This window comes from Leucopleurus acutus (assembly GCF_964270905.1).
Source record: "Leucopleurus acutus genome assembly, chromosome: 13".
In the NCBI taxonomy this organism is placed as follows: domain Eukaryota; kingdom Metazoa; phylum Chordata; class Mammalia; order Artiodactyla; family Delphinidae; genus Leucopleurus; species Leucopleurus acutus.
Genome location: NC_139155.1, coordinates 50,580,290 through 50,599,420, shown reverse-complemented (window position 1 = coordinate 50,599,420; position 19,131 = coordinate 50,580,290). Strand labels below are relative to the sequence as shown.

The 19,131-nt window shown below is 41.8% G+C and overlaps 2 protein-coding genes across 3 annotated transcripts in view; both read right to left on the bottom strand.

Moving 5' to 3' along the window:
• Positions 1–337, bottom strand: part of NPC1 (NPC intracellular cholesterol transporter 1) — a 47,845-nt gene extending 47,508 nt beyond the window's left edge. Inside the window, exon 1 of the mRNA XM_082853490.1 lies at positions 200–337. Coding sequence (XP_082709616.1) covers positions 200–256 — 57 coding nt within the window. The 5' untranslated portion in view covers positions 257–337. The remainder of the gene's footprint in view (positions 1–199) is intronic.
• A 13,215-nt stretch (positions 338–13,552) lies between these two features.
• ANKRD29 (ankyrin repeat domain 29) overlaps positions 13,553–19,131 on the bottom strand; it is a 42,973-nt gene continuing 37,394 nt past the window's right edge. For both annotated transcript variants that reach the window (XM_082853108.1, XM_082853109.1), the window contains exon 10: positions 13,553–14,716. In XM_082853108.1, coding sequence (XP_082709234.1) covers positions 14,633–14,716 — 84 coding nt within the window. In that variant the 3' untranslated portion in view covers positions 13,553–14,632. The remainder of the gene's footprint in view (positions 14,717–19,131) is intronic.

Genomic DNA, 19,131 nt, shown 5'->3' with positions numbered 1-19,131 from the left:
CGGAGAAAGGCACCGGGGAGCTGTGGGGGGACCTCCAGGGGCTCCATCGCTAGACCAACTTCCCCGGGATCCGCTGGACCCGCGGCTGGTCCTCTCTGGGGCCGGGGGCGCCTGAGCCTCTGCACAGCCCGCAGCCCTCCCCGCCTCGCGGCCTCACCACGTCCCCCACAGCCTGCCCGGGTCGCCGGCGGCCGCTCACCTGCGCCGGGCAGAGCAGCAGCAGGAGCAGGCCGAGGGCCGGGCCGCACGCACTCATGCTGCCCTGGCGCCGGGCTGCAGACGTCAGCGAGGGTAGGCTGGCAGGCTCCGATCGGCGTCCGAGTCGTCGGGGTCTGGCGCCGCCTGAGGGAGGGAACAAGCGCCAGCTGCGGCTGATTGCGCGCGCAGGTCAGGAATGACGATGGCGTCGTCGGCTCCTCCCACTTTTGGGCGGGGCCGCTGCCGGCACTGCCTGGACCCGCCCTAGACCTGTCCTGGGGCTGGACCGGCCCGGGGTGGGGAGCGGGACAGGGGCGGGGCTAGTCGGGACCCGACCGCCGGATCCCACAGCGCCCTCCCCAGTCCCAGCTCGGCACTTCTCCGTCCTGCGGCGCTTGGGGGCGCAGCCTCAGGCCAGGGACTCGCAGACCCGGGCCCCTGAGCATATCCGGGAAGGATACTTCTGGAGCTGTCCCAACGGCGTGTGGTTTGGATGGTTTAACTCCTTTCTCCCCTTTTTGTCTTTCCTCGATTGGAGACGGTGGGCGAGGTTTTAGCACATGGGATTGCGTGCGGACTATCTTCCCACTTAAGACCCCACTTCTCAGCGGGTCCAATTAGCACCCTAAGCAAGTTCTCCTTCCAAACCCAGTCACCCAAAAGGAATCCATGCCTGGGCACTTCTAGCAAAGCGGGGGGCGGCGCCACGCAGTGGCCTGACAGTGTTGTGATCCGAGAGCTCCACGGGCAGTGCGTGGCTGTGGACGATGCCTCAGAGCTACCCAATCTCTATTTTCTGTCCTCTCAGCCCACTTTTGGAAAAGCGCTAGAACCGCACCATCTGCTGGCGGAGCCAAGCGTGGCAGGGAATGTGCGGACGTCAGAAGAGCCCGCCACCAGCCCGGGGGGAGGTTTGACCCAGAGGTGGGACCAGAGTCCGTTAAGTTCTAGGTGAAGTGAAGTAACAAAGATAAAGAAGCATCTACGTTTTTAAGTCTTACACTTATTATAATCTTTTTACATTTATTTTTGTTATATGTATTTCTGGTAACATTTTCCTTCCCTTATTAAAACCACTCAGAAGCATCAGTGATTTCCATTTTGAAGGTAAGGAAATGCATGTATGTATCTCTTCTCCGCACAGTGGAAGCCAGTTTACAATGAAAAGACTAAATATCCATCTGTAGCAATAAACAAACCCAGTGAAGGTAGGACCATGATGCAGGTGACATTCCCATCCCTACTCTACAAAGCCTCTGATTCAGTTACCAATTTGCCTCCCCACCTCCTCAGCCCTGAAATATCCACCTGTCTGGCTGGGCACTGAAACTATAGGGATTCCCTCTGGACCTTCAGCCATGACGACCCCCTGGCCTCAGGCATCTGCTTGCTCTCAGGCGCCTGGTGCTCTCGCTGATGATAAGGTAGTATGCTTCATGCAGAGATACTCAAATTGTTGTCACTGAACCAGCTGGCAGCACCACCACCTGGGAATTTGTTAGAAATGCAAATTATGGGTCCCACCCTGGACCCACCGAATCAGAAAGCCTAGCGGATGAAGCTGCCCTTTTTAGTTTAACAAGCCCTCCTGGTGGTTCCAATTCACATTCCAATTCAAGAACTACCTCTGTAATGTATTCCCTGGATCCTGGTGGGTTAGTTACCCTTCCAATATTAGCAAAGTCCTTATGGGGGAAACAAACAAACAACCTTTACTAAATAATTGACTTGAATAAAGGTAATTTTAAGCACCACATGAAACATTTCCAGGATGGGCAGAAATTTTGATACCCAACAAATTGTCTACTATTCACCAAAATAGTAACTAAAAGATCTTTTAGCTATATATTTTTTTTCTGGTTCTGTTTTTTTGTACAGCTTTGACAATATCCAAAAGGCTAGAATATATTTTAAAAATAAACTATCATATTTTGAAGAGAAATTTGTTTTGCTGATAAAGTAATCCATGCTTATGGTGGAAACTTTGAAAATACACAAAAGTTTACAGACAAGAATAAAAAAGGCATATATAATTCCACCATTATGGATAATCTGTGTCACATCATGGTGTATTTTCTTCTTCTCTGAAAATTGTTTTCACTCATAAAGAAAAAAAGTTGCCTGCCATCCCAATTCTACAAGGATTAAGCCTTTAACCACTGCAGTTGCTAATGTGTGCACCCTGAGGGGAATTCAGGATGGAGAAAAACTGGAAGTATTCTGTCCATCGGATATACTGACCACTAGGTAGCTAAGATACGTAGCTAAGGAAAAATTTCAAAAAGACCCTAGATTCTTTCATCTTCCCCTACTTAGAAAAGCACTAAAATCATTAACTTGAAATGTCCGTTCTTTGTGATTAGCAGTGATCTTTTTATGCTTGATTACAAGTTTTTTTCCAAGCAGAAAAGTTCACATACATCCTGGTTCCTCCCTTACCTCTTTGGAGCAGTTTCTCAGAGTTCTCTGAGAGGCTGTCTCCCAGGCTCTGGTCCTCAGTAAGGTCCCCAAATAAAACTTGACTCACAACATTTACATTGTGCGTTTTTTTAAAAATATAGATTTATTTGTTTTTGGCTGTGTTGGGTCTTCGTTGCTGCCCATGGGCTTTCTCTAGTTGCGGTGAGCAGGGGTTAAAGGGGCGGGGGGGGGTGGCTACTCTTCATTGCGGTGCGCGGGCTTCTCTTTGCAGTGACTTCTCCAGTTGCAGAGCATGGGCTCTAGGCGCGTGGGCTTCTGTAGTTGTGGCTCGAGGGCTCTAGAGCACAGGCTAAGTAGTTGTGGCTCACGGGCTTAGTTGCTCCGTGGCATGTGGGATCTTCCAGTGTCCCCTGCATTGGCAGGTGGATTCTTTACCACTGTGCCACCAGGGAAGTCCTACATTGTGCATTTTTATTTCAGTTGACACATGGTTGAGGTCCTAAGAGAGACTTTTTGTTTAAATAATACTCAATACCACTGTCATTATAAACACCATTCAGCATTGATTGCATAAAAATAAAGGACAAAACAAGAGGGTCAATGAAATTATTACATGTATGCATCTTTATAAATGTGCAGAAACATCCTCCAGAAAACACCTATGTATTCGAAAACATGTACGTGAATAATATATGGATGGGCTTTTTAAACAAGTGGGAGCATACGGTATACAGTTTACAGCTTACTTTTTTACATTTAGCAATATGCTTTTCCACCTCAATACTTTTACTAGCTTTATGGATTTCATTGTGTGTATATGATGACATTTCTGAAGCTAGCACTGTAGGCCAATCTCAGAGCTGTGCCTAAGTCAGTGAAATAGAGTTCACCACCAAAAAGTATTTCAAAATGACTTAAGCCTCAAAATTGCATTTCTGAAACATGGGAAGGGTTTGTATATCTCTAGTAATATTGTATAAATTCACCTTTCTTTTTCTTATGGCTCCTCACATTCCTGAGCTTGTCTGGATTCCACAAAGCTTTGCATCTTTCTGTGCCCTCTGCTTTCCTCATGGTATTGCATCACAGAAGTCTAAAAGCTATTGAACATTTTCCTTAGGGAGAGAGATGAGAACGTTGACCCAAAACAAATTTCTTTTTACCTAGCAGATGGAAGGGGAAGGCTAGAAATAGTCTGTTAATAGTTTTTGATCCATTACATAATTTATTTAATCAATCTCCTGTTTTATGTTTGGTTTGTCACTTTTGTTACAGGAAACAGTGATGCAGTGAACATCCTTGTACCTAAAACTTTACAATCATGTACAAATAGAACTGTCGGAAAAATGTATATATTGTTGGATCAAACGAAATGTGTATTTTAGTTTTGATTATTGCCAAATTGCCCTCCAAAGAGATTGCAATTGACACCTTTGCTAACAACATATGGAAGTACTTGATTCCACCTCTTTGCCAACACTTATCTTTGCCATTCTGTTAGGTGAAAAATAGTATCTGTGATTTTAATTATTTTGTTTCTTATTTTAAAAAATATTATGATGCTTTAATTTGTATTTTATTAATTATAAGTGAGATTAAGAATCTTTTCATACACTTATAAATTTTATTTCTTTTTCTGTATTCTTCATTTTCTGTTAGTTTTTTTAATATTGATTTGTAAAAACTATTTATTAAGAAAATTCACCTGTTGATATAGCAAATGCAGTGCAGAAACTTTTACTAATTTACTAGTTTACAGGGTTATAAAAAATTATTCCATGTTTTCCTTTAGAGTTTTAATGATTTCATGAAGATATTGATCCATCTGGAATTATTTTGCTGCAAGGAGTGATGTAAAGATCTGGCTCTCCACCTCCCCCCAGAGCCTCAGCAATCAGATGGACACCTGCTCTTCTTAAAGTCATCACTGGTTCTTGTGTTGCCAAATCAATGACAACTCCTTTGTTCTCCTCTCACTTGGCCTCTTAGTAACATTCAGCAGATGATCACATATTCTTCGTAAAACATAGTCTTCTTTAACCCTCATTCTCCTGGGTTACCTCATTGGCTAAGCAACCACTGCATCTCATTTTCTAGACTAGGGATGTGATTTGAGCAGGATATTCATGTTAATAAAATTTTATTCCAATAAAATAACTTTGAGTTCTTCTAATATAGAAGCTTTTTTTTTTTTTTTTTTTTGCTGCTGCTGCTGCTAACTTGAAACCTGCAAAGTAGGCAGTGATTCAAGTGGTCAAAGAAAAAAGAATGCCTAACCTCTGCACAGATTGCAAGCTTGCCTAGTTTCTAACTTGAAGGCTGAAATTCAATAATAGGAAATGAAGATAGAGCTGGGCCTTTGGGGTACTACTGACTTAATCTGGTGATACCTGAGACTGTTCCTGTTGGACTCAGCATGTCTTCACTTTGCTCTTTTTTTTTTTCCACTTTTCCCTCCTTGTATTAGTCAGCTTAGGCTGCCGTAACAAAATACCATGGACTGGGTGGCTTAAACATCCGGAATTTATAACCCACGGTTATGGAGACAGAGAAGTCTAAGATCAAGCTGCCAGTGAGTTCTATTTCTGGTAAGCCCCCGCTTGCTGGCTTGCAGATGGCTGGCTTCCTCATTGTGTGTTCACATGGTCTTTCCTTGGTGAACGTATGTGGAGAGAGAAATCTCTCTCTTCCTCTTTGTAGAAAGTCAAGGAATCCTATCGGGTTAAAGTCACACCCTTATGACCTTATTTGACCTTCAGTACCTCCTAAAACCCTGTCTCTACATAGTTACTTTGGGGGTTAGGGGGACATATAAATTTGGGGGAGGACACTGTTCAGTCCATAGCACACCTCCTCGTGCTCAGGGCTGGGCTATGACTTTTGTTGGCTCTAAGTGCCTTTGCCTTTGGGGGCCCCTCCCTCCTTAAACAAAAACACTTAAAATTATATTTTACAACTGCACTTGGTATGAAGATGGATATAATCCAAGCTGATTTCATTATTATATATTTATTATTATTATATTTTTATATTTTTCTTCTGATTTTAAAATAAATTGATGTTAAAACATTTTATGAGACCTTGAAAGTGTCGGGGGCCCTAGGCACTAGGCCTACTGGGCTTAATGGAGAAGTCGGCCCCACTTTTGTAGACATTGTAAGTTTTGCTAACAGACAGCCCCCAAAAAGGTCCAGGAAGAGCAGCTAGAGCTGACTCTAAAAGCACCACCTGTAGACAGTCGGAGGATGACCAGTTCAACACAGGGAACAGGAGAAGGTGACCAGCTCACACCTGTCTCCCTCCGTCCGACTACACACTGCGAACACATTTTGGTGAAATATAGGAGACCTTGAGTTAATACTTCTGCCAAAGATCTAGGGAGTTTCAGGTTGAGTGTTTTTGACAGCCTCTTTTTGGTAATAGACTTTTTTCTTTTTTCTTAATATATAACCCATATATAAAGTATATAAAACTTGCCTGTACAGTTCAATGAGTTCTTACATATAATATACTTATATTATCTATTACTTGATAACCAATTATCCCAAAATGTAGTAGATTACAAGAAGAAACATTTACTGTATCAGAGTTTCTGTCAGCCAGGGATTAGTGTGGTTCTGGGTGGTTTTGGCTTGTGAGGTTGTGGTCAAGATGTCAGCTGGGCTACATCATCTGAATGCTTGACTGGAGCTGGAATATTTGCTTGCAAGATGCTGCTGGCAGGAGGCCTCAGTTCCTCTCCGTGTGGGCTTCTCCACAGGGCTGTTGTGTGTTCTCAAGACTTGCAGCTGGCTTCCTCCAGAGTGAGTGATCCAAGAGAGAGCAAGACAGAGCCTCAACTCAGTGGCATGCCATCACTTTTGCCATATTCTGCTGATCACACCGAACAGTCCTGATACAATGTAGGAGGGGGACTATACAGGGACAAGAATTCCAGAGGAGGGGAGCATTGGGGACCTTCTTGGAGGCTAGTTACCTCAGATCCATGTAGCCATCAACCAGAGGAAGCCTATAGAACATTTTCAGGACCCTCATGCCTTTTCCCAGTCAATATCATCCCCTCCTCCAACCAAAAGACAGCCACAATTCTGACTTCTATCATCATAAATTGCTTTTACTGTCTCTGAACTTCATGCAAATGGAGTCATATTCTTTTGTGTCTGATTTCTTTCACTATGTCTGTGAGATTCATCCACATCACTTATAGCAATAGTTCATCTTTTTTTATTGCTCAGTAACAGTCCATTGTATAAAAATACCATGGCAGACATTTGGATTGTTTCCAGTTTGGGCTATGATAGAGTTGCTATGAACATTCTTGTACAGGTCATTTCTTTGAAATAAGCCCTCAGTTCTTTTGGGTTCTGCAATAGAGTTTTAAAACTCCATACTTAAGCAAGCCAAATTTTACAGACATCTTCATTTAAAATAGCTTACAGACACAACTCATGACTTCAGTGTCAGTGGTTTCTGAGGGTTCAGGAATGGGTTATTTTTGGTCAGACTTATGGTAAAGTATTACTCACCATACTAAGGACACTTGAATTGGTGATGAATCCAGTCATGGGTTGTGGTGTAGCTTACACTTGCGTAGGATGCTATTAGCACGGGGATACCTTGAAACGTGGCTGTCAGTGGTTTTCACTTGGCATTCCCTGATCTGGAGGATTCAGTCACATAATACAGTTTCCCTCATCTGGGGTGGCTTTTGGTCTTATCTTTCCTAAAATAGGGAGTCTAACTTGTAAACGGAAGACTTTTCTAAGGCTATTCTTTAAAGTTCAACTGCGAGAAATAGGAACAGTAACAGCATTTCCTAAAAATTAGAGGGTTAAATTCTAGTGAGGGAGAGAAGAAGAGACCAGCGATGGGAGAAGTCATTCTTTCTGTTGCCAGAGATAAAGCTGACAAGGCATCTACTAAAAACTGAAGATCTTGGGAATCCCCTGGCCGTCCAGTGATTAGGATTTGGCGATTTCACTGCCTGGTTGGGGAGCCAAGATCCTGCAAACCTCAAGGCGTGGTCAAAAAAAAAAAAAAAAGCTGGAAGATCTTTAACTTCCTTTAATTGTTAAAATGTGACTTCACTTATATTTTAAAATTATCTTAAAATATTGCCAAAAAATAAGGGTAAGTCACCAGGAAAAGATTCTAAGACTTTCCAGGCCCACTAACGCATAAATTATTTAACTGAGGACTAAGTACAGTCAGAGAGCTTGGAGAAAACACCTCAGTTAGTATTACTGGCTTCTCTCATTGTGTTTGGTAAGTTAAACAGAGTAAAGAGACAGGCCAGTCTCTCAGTCAGAGGAATGTGAAATAAATTATTCTAAATTTGCCCAGAGAGCATAGAACATATTTTTTGTCTTATTTCATTTTGATTTTGGTTTTTGATTTTCTCCGTATTTTGAAGCACATGTAAGTACATGGGTGTGAGCTGATGAGGGAAAATGGCACGAATCATCATCACATGGTGTGAGTCTGTACATAGCTGGGTCTCAGCATGGTTCTACGTGCTCATTTTTTAGCACCTTCTCACAGTGAGATAGAACTCACTAATTAAGACCAACTGACCAGCATAGATAAGTGTATTATCTTGCACTTTACCAAGAAGGTAGTAAAACATTAACTCTCAGGCACCACACAGATCCCGTACAAAGTTCCTCGTTGGTGACAAGCAGAGGTAGTACATTCTGATGGCTGCCAACAATTCCTAGAAAGTGTTAGGAGTGGTTTCAAAAAACAATTCTACCAACAGAACTAGAATCATTTCAAGTCAACCATTTAATTTATCATTAGCGGCAGGTCCTGACCAGACCCCGTGCTTTTCCTCTCCAACACAGGGCCAGAGTTCTTTGACGACTGAACAAGCTCACCAAGGGCAAGGCTGTGCAGCAAAGGAGGTCTGGAATTTGCCGGCCCTAGTGTTTCATGGCCACACTTCTTCATGGCGTTTGTTGTCTGCTCTCCTCTTCTTGAGACTTTCTCCTCCCTTGATCCACGTTTCACTTCCCACTCCTGTCCATTTCATCTCTTCTCCTTTGCTGATTCCCTTCTTCCTTCCAATTTCCTTCTCAGCTATTTCCTCTCACCAGAGTCTCTCTGGGGGACCTCATTTGTCCCATGACTTCGACCATCACTTCTACGTAGATGATGCCCAGATCAGGAAGAGTCTTGTCCTAAACATTAAGCTGCTATTTCCAACTGCCTTCTGGAGTCTATTTCACACATTCTTCAAATTGAACGTGTCCAAACTCCCTCTCCCTCTGTCCCCACCCCAACCCTGCTGTTCTTTATTTCCTAGAGAAAATTTCACCATCCTCCATGTAAACCTCGTATGTGGGAAAGACTTAGCACAGCAGACCTGAGACTGCTGTCTATAGAAAGTCTTGCTTACAAGGTTGGCTGCTGGCTGGCATCTGGCATCTTGACTGGCAAATCGTTCCCTGCACTGATAGAAAACTTTCCCTAAGCGATAATGGCTCACGGTGCCTCTGCTGTCTACACAAACAATGTGGTTTATGCTAAATGCCTGATTTCCTTCTGGAATTCTGGTAAATGCTAAGGCAGAGGGTGCCTATGTGACTAGCTCCCAGTTAAAAGCCCGAGTGAGTCTCTAATGAGCTTCCCCAGCAGATAACACTTCATAATGTTGTCACAAGACTTTCCTAGAGGAGAGGACTCTTGGAAGCTTTAACCTGGTTTCCTCTATATCTCCATTTCATTTCCCTTTCCCTTTTCTAATTCTGCTATTTATCAATTTCGCTGTAATCTTAGCCATGAATATGACCATACAATGAGCCTCTTGAGCCTTCCTAGCAAATCACCAAATCTGGGAGTGGTCTTAGGGTCCCCTGACACACCTTAGTATAATTTCTAACTCTTCTTTCTTTTCCTCACCCTCTCTTTTCAATGAATCACCTAATTATCATTAGCTCTACCTCTAAATATTAAAAACAAAAAAAGTCCCATATTCTCCACCCTCACTGCCTTGATGCTATAACCGTGACTCCATCTGGGCACCATTCTCTCCCCTTTCCCCCACTAAAAAAAGCAAAACCCAAAGATCAGAGGGTTTAGCATTGGCCTCATAGCATTGGGAGGTTATTTCTTGTTAAAAAAAAGAATTCAACTGAGTACATTTGAAGACCTATTTGGCTTTATTCAAGGATTCACAGGACTCCCCTGGTGGTCCAGTGATTAGGACTCTGCGCTTCCACTGCAGGGGGCATGGGTTCCATCCCTGGTTGGTTTACTAAGATCCCTCAAGCCATGCAGGGCAGCCAAAAAAAAAAAACAAAAAAAATCAAGGATTCATGAATTGGGCAACATCCCACCTAGCAAGTAGAAAGGAGCTTTAGGAGCTGTACAAAATGGAAGGTTTTCAAAGGTAGAAAGGGGGTGGGACAAGGAAGTCACAAAAAAGAAAAAAGGTTACAGTATTTCAGGCAAAGTCACCTTCCTTTGGGGGAAGGGCAGGGATCTATCATGCAGTTTACCTCACAGGTGCTGATGTGGTAATTCCAGATTGAGGGCTTAAAGTTCACACTCCTAGGCGTAGCTGAAATTGAAATTAAACCTAGGTTTGCTGTTCTGGGGGCAACTGACTCCATTTGGGTCCTGTTGTTTCTTTTTAAAAGCACTCTTGGGACTTCCCTGGTGGTCCAGTGGATAAGACTCCTTGCTCCCAATGCAGGGGGCCTGGGTTCGATACCTGGTCGGGGAAATAGATCTTGCATGCATGCTGCAACTAAGAAGCCTGCATGCCTCAACTAAGACCCGGTGCAGCCAAAGTAAATAAAATAAATCTTACAATAAACAAATCTTAAAATAAACAAATAAATAAATAAAACACTCTCAAAGCCCGTTTTCTTAGCTGCAAGATGATGATGATAATAGTGCCTGTTCCATAGGGTTGTTGTCAGGGGTAAATAAGAAAATGCATATAAACTTCATGAGATTATCTATGTAAAGTGCTGAGCGCATAACAATCCTTTAACAAATGTTAGCTGCTCTTTCTATTGTTAGTACTAATAATCTGTAGACTCCACTTGTGAGGCTCAGCCAGTCCCAGCACCAAAACCACTTCATGATGAAATTAGGACCTCAGCTTCTCACTCCTGTAATCTGAAGCGCAGGCGCACCCCGAAATGCAGGCATCGCCGTCAGTTTCCAAGTAGTCTGGCATTTGCGGGGTTCTCTTTTCCTCTGAGTAGGTGCCCCAGTGTGGGGTAATGATGAGACATAACTCTTCTGTGGTTGTGAAAGAGGAGAGAGGGGGCAGGGCACAACATTTAAGGGGACTTTCCTAGCGGTCCAGCGGCTGGGACTCTGCACTTCCAGTGCACATGCCGCGGGGCACGGTCAAAAAAAAAAAAAGAATAAATAAATAAATAAGTAAAATAAAATAGTTTATTCCCAAGCTCTCTTAAAATAAAACAAAATAAAATAAAAGAGTAACATAGCTGTTGAGAATACGACAAAAACTGGTTAGAACCGATTCGGTCCAAGATAGTGGAAGATTCGAGCTGAACCTCGTCATACGCTCATTGTAATACATCAGCACGTTAAATGACATACTGACAGGCACCCTGACAGTTCTGAGGCTTCCGATAAAAGGCCAAAGAGTGGGCCGTGGCCCAATTCCTGGAAATCCCCGCCCCTCCCCCCAAATAGTTGAAATAATCCTCCCACTCCTCAGCCTGTGAAATTACCCAACACATAAAAACTAACCACCCCATATTTCGGGGCCTCTTGTCTTCTGAGATGGCCCACACTCTGTATGTGGCATGCGTTTCTCCCAGGGCTGCTCTTGCCTTTTGAGACAGACCGCATTCTGTCTATGGAATGTGTATCTCTCTAAATAAATCCACTTCTTACCTACCACTTTGCCTCTCCCTGAATTCCTTCTGTGCTGAGACATAAAGAACCTGAGCTTCATTAAGTCCACGTGACCATTAGACCACGTGTGCAATCTTAATTAAACGACAGGATTCAAGTCCCAATCTGGGTTTTGGCTGGGTTTGAGTCCCATCTGCGTTGTGCAGTTTCAGTGGCAGAGGGTGGATGGGACAGGGGAGGATCCCAGAATGGCCATGGAGTGCTCCAGATTCCTAATGTTACCGTTGCAAATACTTGTTTCCTAAATATGAAGTTGTGCAAAAATCCTCAACTATTGCAGAAGAAAGAGCCAATGCAAAGGACTGAAGAGCCAGGAGCATCATAGATAATACAAATGGATATTAAGACGTTCTCACACACACACACATAAAGATCAATATGTGAGGTGATGGATGTGTTAATTACCTAGCTGGGGGAATACTTTCACAGCGTCTACAAATATCAAATCGTCATGATGTACAGCTTAGAGTTTCATTTTCAGTACCTTTCAGTACCTTCAGGTACCTCTCAGTACCTTTCATGACTATCCCAGGAATTTTTGTTTGAATAAAAAACCTTTTGGGATCATGACAAAAGTTCTCCATGGTAGAAGTAATGAAATCATAGGTCCATAAAGCTTAATCCTTTTCAGTTTCCAAATATCAATATATTTATCAACAGAGCGGAATTATTCACTCTAAAATTCCATACTATTAAAAATCACACTGAAAGAACTTCTGATTAAAAACAAACAGGGAAAAGGAAAAAAAAGGAAAAAAAAAAAAAAAAAACGAAAAAACAGGAAAAATCAGCAAAGGCAGATTGGGTAGTACGTTAACTTTATTTTGAATTATAACATGGAATTTGTCATCAAACAAATGAATATAATGAAAAACTTTGGGGATTCAATTAAGCAAACGATTTGCATAGGAATTGCTACTTCTAAGTTTTAAGATGCAGAGCACTGAATTGTGAATTAGATTAACATAAAGTAAGAATCATCTACCTGTGTGCAAAATAAATGCAAGTTAACTTTATTAAAAAAAGTTAAAAAATGCAATTTAATTTTAAATAACAGAACTTTTGTTCAGTCTTTGGTGAGGGATTAACACAATCTTCTTCCCTGCTATGGATAATATTTAGACCTATTTAGACTAAATGTGATCCTTCTAAGCTAGAGACCTCTTACCTACAGTTAAGAAGGCCTCCTTTCAATATTGTTAAAGCTACTGAATTCATTCTTTATGCCCCTAATATTGGTCAAGAACATTATCCATTTTAAAGGATCTAACGAATAGGCCCAGGACAACATGCTCTAGTGAAAAACATTAAGTTTGTCAACATTAAGTTTGTCATTTCATCCCATTTTGTCTTTTGGAACTTTGTTATCAGCACCCATTATACTGTTTTGATTTATATCCGTGATGAGCAACCTTTTTTTTTTTGGTTGGGGGAAAAAAAGAAAGCACTTCAGGCCACATTATCTTCCTCTTCAAAATGAATATAGCTTTATGAAATTCCCATAAAAGAAGATGTATTTGTACAACTTTGTTGAATAAAAGAAAGCCAGCGTGGAGATGGGCACTGCTTTTTAACTACTAAAATGTTTATATCTGGATGTCTTAGCAATACAGACAGCTTTCTAATTTTTTAATCCAGAAATTAGATTGCAGGCTCGTTGCCTGGGTGGTCGGCCCCCTCTCTGGGGGCCCTGTGGGTTGCTCATCACTGACTTTGCTTGTGACATGGATTAAAATAAGCTGATCTTTGTTGATTGATTGTTTTACTGATCATAACAAACTTTAAGAGAATATCTTCTAATTTCAAAATTATAACTCATTTACTGACATAAAGATAATACTCTTAGTACCACCACTGCAAGTTGGTTAAAAAAAATATATATATATATATGGTTTAGAACATTTCCCTCCATCTTAACATAGAACATTGGCTGGAAACCAGAGCAGAACATGAACAAGAAAACTAAAGATGTGTTTAAATAACAAAATGCCACCAGTGTTTATTATGGTAGATTACAGAAAGAAGGTTTAATTTTTGTGTGTGCAGTTAGGCACTGACGGAGGCATTTAGACACCATTGATCATAAAGTGCATCGAGGATAAATTTTGACCCCCTTCAAAGGAATAATTCAACAAAACCCAGGTTTCTTTCTTGGAATCAGTCAACCCAAAAACACGCATAGATGAACACTTATTAAATATTAGTAACAGTCTTTTATTACTTATACTTCTGCAATAGTAATAACAACATATTATATCACATTTTATCCAAGGACTCCAAAGTCATTGTATCAAGCAATTGGTGTTGGAAGCTCAAGATTCCACAGCATATTAAGTCTACTTAGTTACAGCACAGGAAATAGATTCCCAGCAATAGACCCAAAGTAATGGTTCAAAGAGACAAGCCTACATTTCTTGTGGCTTGTAATTTTCTGAATTTCCAAATTTGCCACTTGTATCCTATCATACCTACAACATTGACTCCAGGTAAAAATGAACAATTTTTCTTTTTTTTATAGTTCAACAGTCCATCTTTGAAAAGCACATGGTGGAATGTCAGAAGTGGCTTTTCAATAATATAAATTTATACATTATTGATTCATAGAGGAGAACATTTTACACTGGAATGACATACAAATATATGTAAAGTACGATGGAGCCATATCTTTGAGCACACATACATTTAACACAAAAGCAAAAGTGCACCAATTCACTGAAGGTCAGACTTTCAGTCTTTTTAAAGGAACAGAGCTTTCTGCTTCCTTTCTGTTTCTATTTTTAAGACAGAGGGTTTAACTCTATCTTAGAGTTTAACTGAAAGACCCAAGTTGATGTAGTTTAAAACGAGTTTCTGTGGACTCCACGAACATGCCAGGCCCCCTGGAGTGGGGCTACAGGCCAGTGTGAGAAGCCCACTACATGAGAGGGAGGGGTCCCTGAGCTGCTCTGCTTTTGACTCAGGGCACAAAGCACAGCTCTTCTTGGTCAGGGACCCAGCGTGGGCATTCTGGGCGTTTTCTTTCTTCTAGGAATTTCCAACACTATTTGAAAAGCAATTTCTTTTTGGACAATATGATTAAGGTTTCTATCTTTCAGTCGAATATGAAACTAAGTTAGCTCTTCCTGTGTCCTTCTTTACTTCGGAGGAGATGCAATATACGTTCATTTTTGGTTAGTTCTGCCGGAAGTTCATTGGCCTGAAAGAAGATAAGATAGGCATGAGTGAATTCCCACAGTTGGTGTGGTTTCAGGGACTCCAAAGAGGGGCCCCTGACCCACACTTGCTCCTCCACTGATGAAAAACCCCACTGGACTCAGTCTTTTGTATCAAGGCATTAAAGGTTTTCTTTAAATGTATTTAAATATAAATATCACTGGTTACTTTCTTATCTCATTGTTAGTTATTTTTCTTTTTAAAATTTTTTGCAGTATAGTTGATTTACAATGTTGTGTTAGTTTCGGGGGTACAGCACAGTGATTCAGATACACACACACACACACCCACACACACACACACACACACACACAAACACATATACATATATTCCTTTTCATGTTCTTTTCCATTATGGTTTATTACAAGATATTGAATATGGTCCCCCGTGCTATACAGTAGGCTCTTATTATTTATTTATTTTATATATGGTAGTTTATATCTGCTAATCCCAAACTCCTAATTTATCCTTCCCTCCCTTTCCTCTTTAGTAACCATAAGTTTGTTTTCTATGTCTGTGAGTCTGTTTCTGTTTTATTAGTAAGTGCATTTGTATCATATTTCAGATTTGACCTATAAATGATATCATATGATATTTGTCTTTTAGAGTTATTTTTTCTATCTAGCCATATCCCTTACTAGGCTATAATCTCCAGGAGGCCAGGGTCCATATCTTATTAATCACTGCATCCTTGTTTCCAGCACAATGCCTAGCTTATCTAGTATGTTGTAAATAAATCGATTTGATAACTTATTAGTTTATTATATAAGGCAGTCTGTCTGCTACGGACTTGAGACCCATCTTTTGATGAGAAGGCAGAGTTAGGAAACACCCAGAGCATAAGACACACGGGGAAGAACAGCTTCAGTGGCCCGACACCCCACCTGATCCAGCCTCACTCTATGCCCTTTCTTTTCACAGTGCTGCTGAGACACATTCTGTAAGTGTTTACTTTGTGAGTGAGTCCCTATCTTAAGAAATAGACATTATAGGGCAACGGTTCCCAAACTTTTTCGTCTCAAGACTTCTGTACACTCTTAAAAATTATTGAGGACCCCAAAGAGCTTTTGTTTTTAACTAATCAAAACTGAAAAAAATTTAAGTATATTTATTAATTCATTAAAAATAATAAACCCATTACAGGTTAACATAAATAACATATTTATGAAAAAGAACTAAATTTTCAAAAACAGAAAAGTTAGAAGCGTAGCACTGTTAACAGTTTTGCATATTTCTTTACTGTGTAGCTTAAAAGAAGACAATTGGATTCTTATATCTGCTTCTGTATCCAATCAATTATCTTAAAGCTAAATTGCCATGTGGAATTTGAAACCACATCAATGAATTTTTCTACTCTGTTGCATTAAAATCCATAGGTCTATCTATCTGCAGGTGGATTTTTTTACCTATGCATGTTTGTAACATCATGTACCGGCCATTTAGAAAATAGTAGCTCACTGAGTTATGCAGATCCTCCAAATGTTGACACATTTTATTATACAATCCTCAAAGCTCACATCATTCATTAATATTATCACTGATTCATCAGAAAAGCTACAGGTATCGGGAAGCCGCCAGGCTCGTGTGATGGATACAAGTCCGTTCTTTCAAGTAAAAGTGGAGCTCCCCCCCAAAAGCGGCTGGCTCCCTTTGTAACTCAAACAATTGCACAAGTGCTTTTCCTGAGACTACCATGTGCTTCAGCCTACAGCCGAAGTGCTTGGTGCAAACTTCGAATTTTGTTACATAGTAAAAAGACATACAGCAAGGGTCAAGGTTTCATAAAATTAAAATTGTTTGCTGCTTCATCAAAGATATTCTTAGGTAAAACTGGTATTTTTATAAAATAATCTACAACGTGTAAAATAACTTAGAGGTTTGTACAATCATTTGCCGCTACAGTCTGTGACCCTGCTTTGATGCGTGTTAAGGTGCCAACAGTTTCATCCGCCATTGCCTTTGTACCATTACGGCAAATGTCGGCACAGCGAAAAAGGGCAAATAGTGTCTCTGTATTATTAAGAATATTGTTTCGACCTATTAGAACCCTTGAAAGGGTTTTGAGGACACCCCAAGGGCCCACGGAACACACTTTGAGAACAGTTGTTACAGATGAATAAAAGGATGTTCTTGGGAATTCAGGGGAGAGGCAATTAAAGGGTAGAAAGGCAACCACATCAGGAAGAGAACTTGGATGTAGTTGTTTTTTTCCCCTGCAGTTAAACCTGGAACCCCCGTTGCTCTATCTGAAACCCTGATCTTAGGTGAAGCTCCTGCAATACCTACCTTCTAGGCTGGATCCTGCCCTCTGACCCCCACCTACTGGCTGGGACCTCACTTGCTGGGAATGATGAGTTTGCCACAGTGGTCTGCTGTGCAGCACGTCCTGCAGCTGCACTCCTGCCCACCCAAAGGACCCTTGATGCTGGTGCTGGACTGACTCTAACAAGAGGTGCTATTCGATGCTGCCTTAGACCAGAGACCCCTCTGTGGGGTTAAGTCTAGTATTAGCTTAGTTCCTCAGGAGCAGATGTTGTAGAGGCCTAATGCCTGGGGCTGAGAATAATGCTCCTGGAGAACGGACCTGAGCACCATCCAGTCTCAGAGTGCCCTCAGGAAGAACAAACTGTTTTGCATCGGTTACTGGTCCTTGGTGACAGGCTGGCAGGTAGCCAGAGGATCCTCTACAGTCAGGAAGAGGAGTGGATCTAAGAAGCTGCACCTCTGTCTACAAGCTTGTTAAGTTATGGTGTGTGTGACCATCTCCATGAATGTCCATATCCATTACCATTAAAATAGGCTTTATACTCTCAAACTGTGTTGCTTCAGTCAATCACATCACTGCTCTGTGTGTCATCCATATAGTTTTAAAAACCTGGTCTCACTCCTCTCTCAGGAGGGTCCCCACTGAATTCTCAAGTTGCTCAGGTTATGATGGCTAGCGCCCAGGCTAGCTCCTAAAGGCCATCTTATTCATTATGGAGCAGGACCATAGGTCCATACTCATGACCCACGGCATCACACCACTCTCTGTCCCCACTGCTCCTGGGAGAAGATGTGTTCTGAGTCCTCAGTTGGGGGTATCAGGAACATGGGATCCCCACACCCATGGGGATGGCTACGGTGTGGGGAGAGGTACTGGGCCATTGGTTACCCTCTCCTCTGGCATCTGCCCCAGAGCAGAAGTCCTGGAGCCCCTAGAGCAGAAGGGTGCTTCTGTACTAGCTGAAAAGTGACTCTCTCCAGGAAGCCTTCGATAGCGTTCTTCACTTCCTGCCGACAGCCCTTGTCACTGTGTGTTGCAATTGCTTGTTTAATTATCTTTATTCCCCAGTAAACTCTGAGCCCCATGAAGACAGACACTATGTGAATCTCTTTCACTATTATCTCCCCATAGACAATGTTCACAGCACAGTGCATGGCATCTAGCAGGCACTCAATAAGTGTTTGTTGGATGAATGAATAAAGGTCAAGAATACCCCCTCAAGAGTCCTGAGTGGCTGCTGGAATCCCAACACCCTTGCTTCTGGAGCTGCCTCTGAAGACCCTGGCTTCTACAGGCTGCCTGGTGTGCAGGCGTGCAGCTTCCTGGCAGCTACTGCCGGCTCTCCAAGGGCTTCTGCAGGATAAAACTCCAACACAGGCAGCTACACAGACACTCCAAAGACCAGCATTTTGGTCACTGGAAACTCCCCATAACCATTATTGCTGAGATTCCACGAGACACACAAGGGATTGCATCTTTCAGTTTCTATGTAAAGAAACTGCCTTAATTCAGTACTGGGTGGCTTAGCAACGAAGACTGATCTTTTTAGGACATCTGTGTCCAAGGTGCAAAGATAAGAGAGCAATTGTGATTTCAGCGGGCTCATCACACAGCCAGACCAGCTAATGGAAGACAAACCCATGTATCTCAGGAAGAAATAAACAGAAATGTTGTCTTCAAGTAGTTCAAAGGTAGGAACAGGGGAAGTAATAATTCCACGTGCTAAGTGGAATGAGAAAAAGTGGCGGCTCTTGGCATGTTGTCTAATTGCACTTCTTAATAGTTTCTTTTAAAAATATCATGAAATGTTATATGATTTTGGTTTTATTAATAAAATCTAACACAGCAATAGATGCTTATAAAAATTCAAACACTATCTAAGTATAAAGTGAAAGCTGCTTTTCATACCCTCCCTTGTTAATAAGTCCCCACCATACTTCCTCCTTCAAAAGTCAGTAGTTTCAGTGTGCTTCCTCTAGACCTTTCCTAGGCTACTCTCCCACCCCCAGTCTCTACTTGTGACTGCTTATGCAGATGTTGAGTAGGAGGAAATACAATGACAGTCATTTGTTACTGGGCATCCTCCCACCTCCAAGTTTGGCTTAATTGAATACTAAGAAAATTTTTGAGC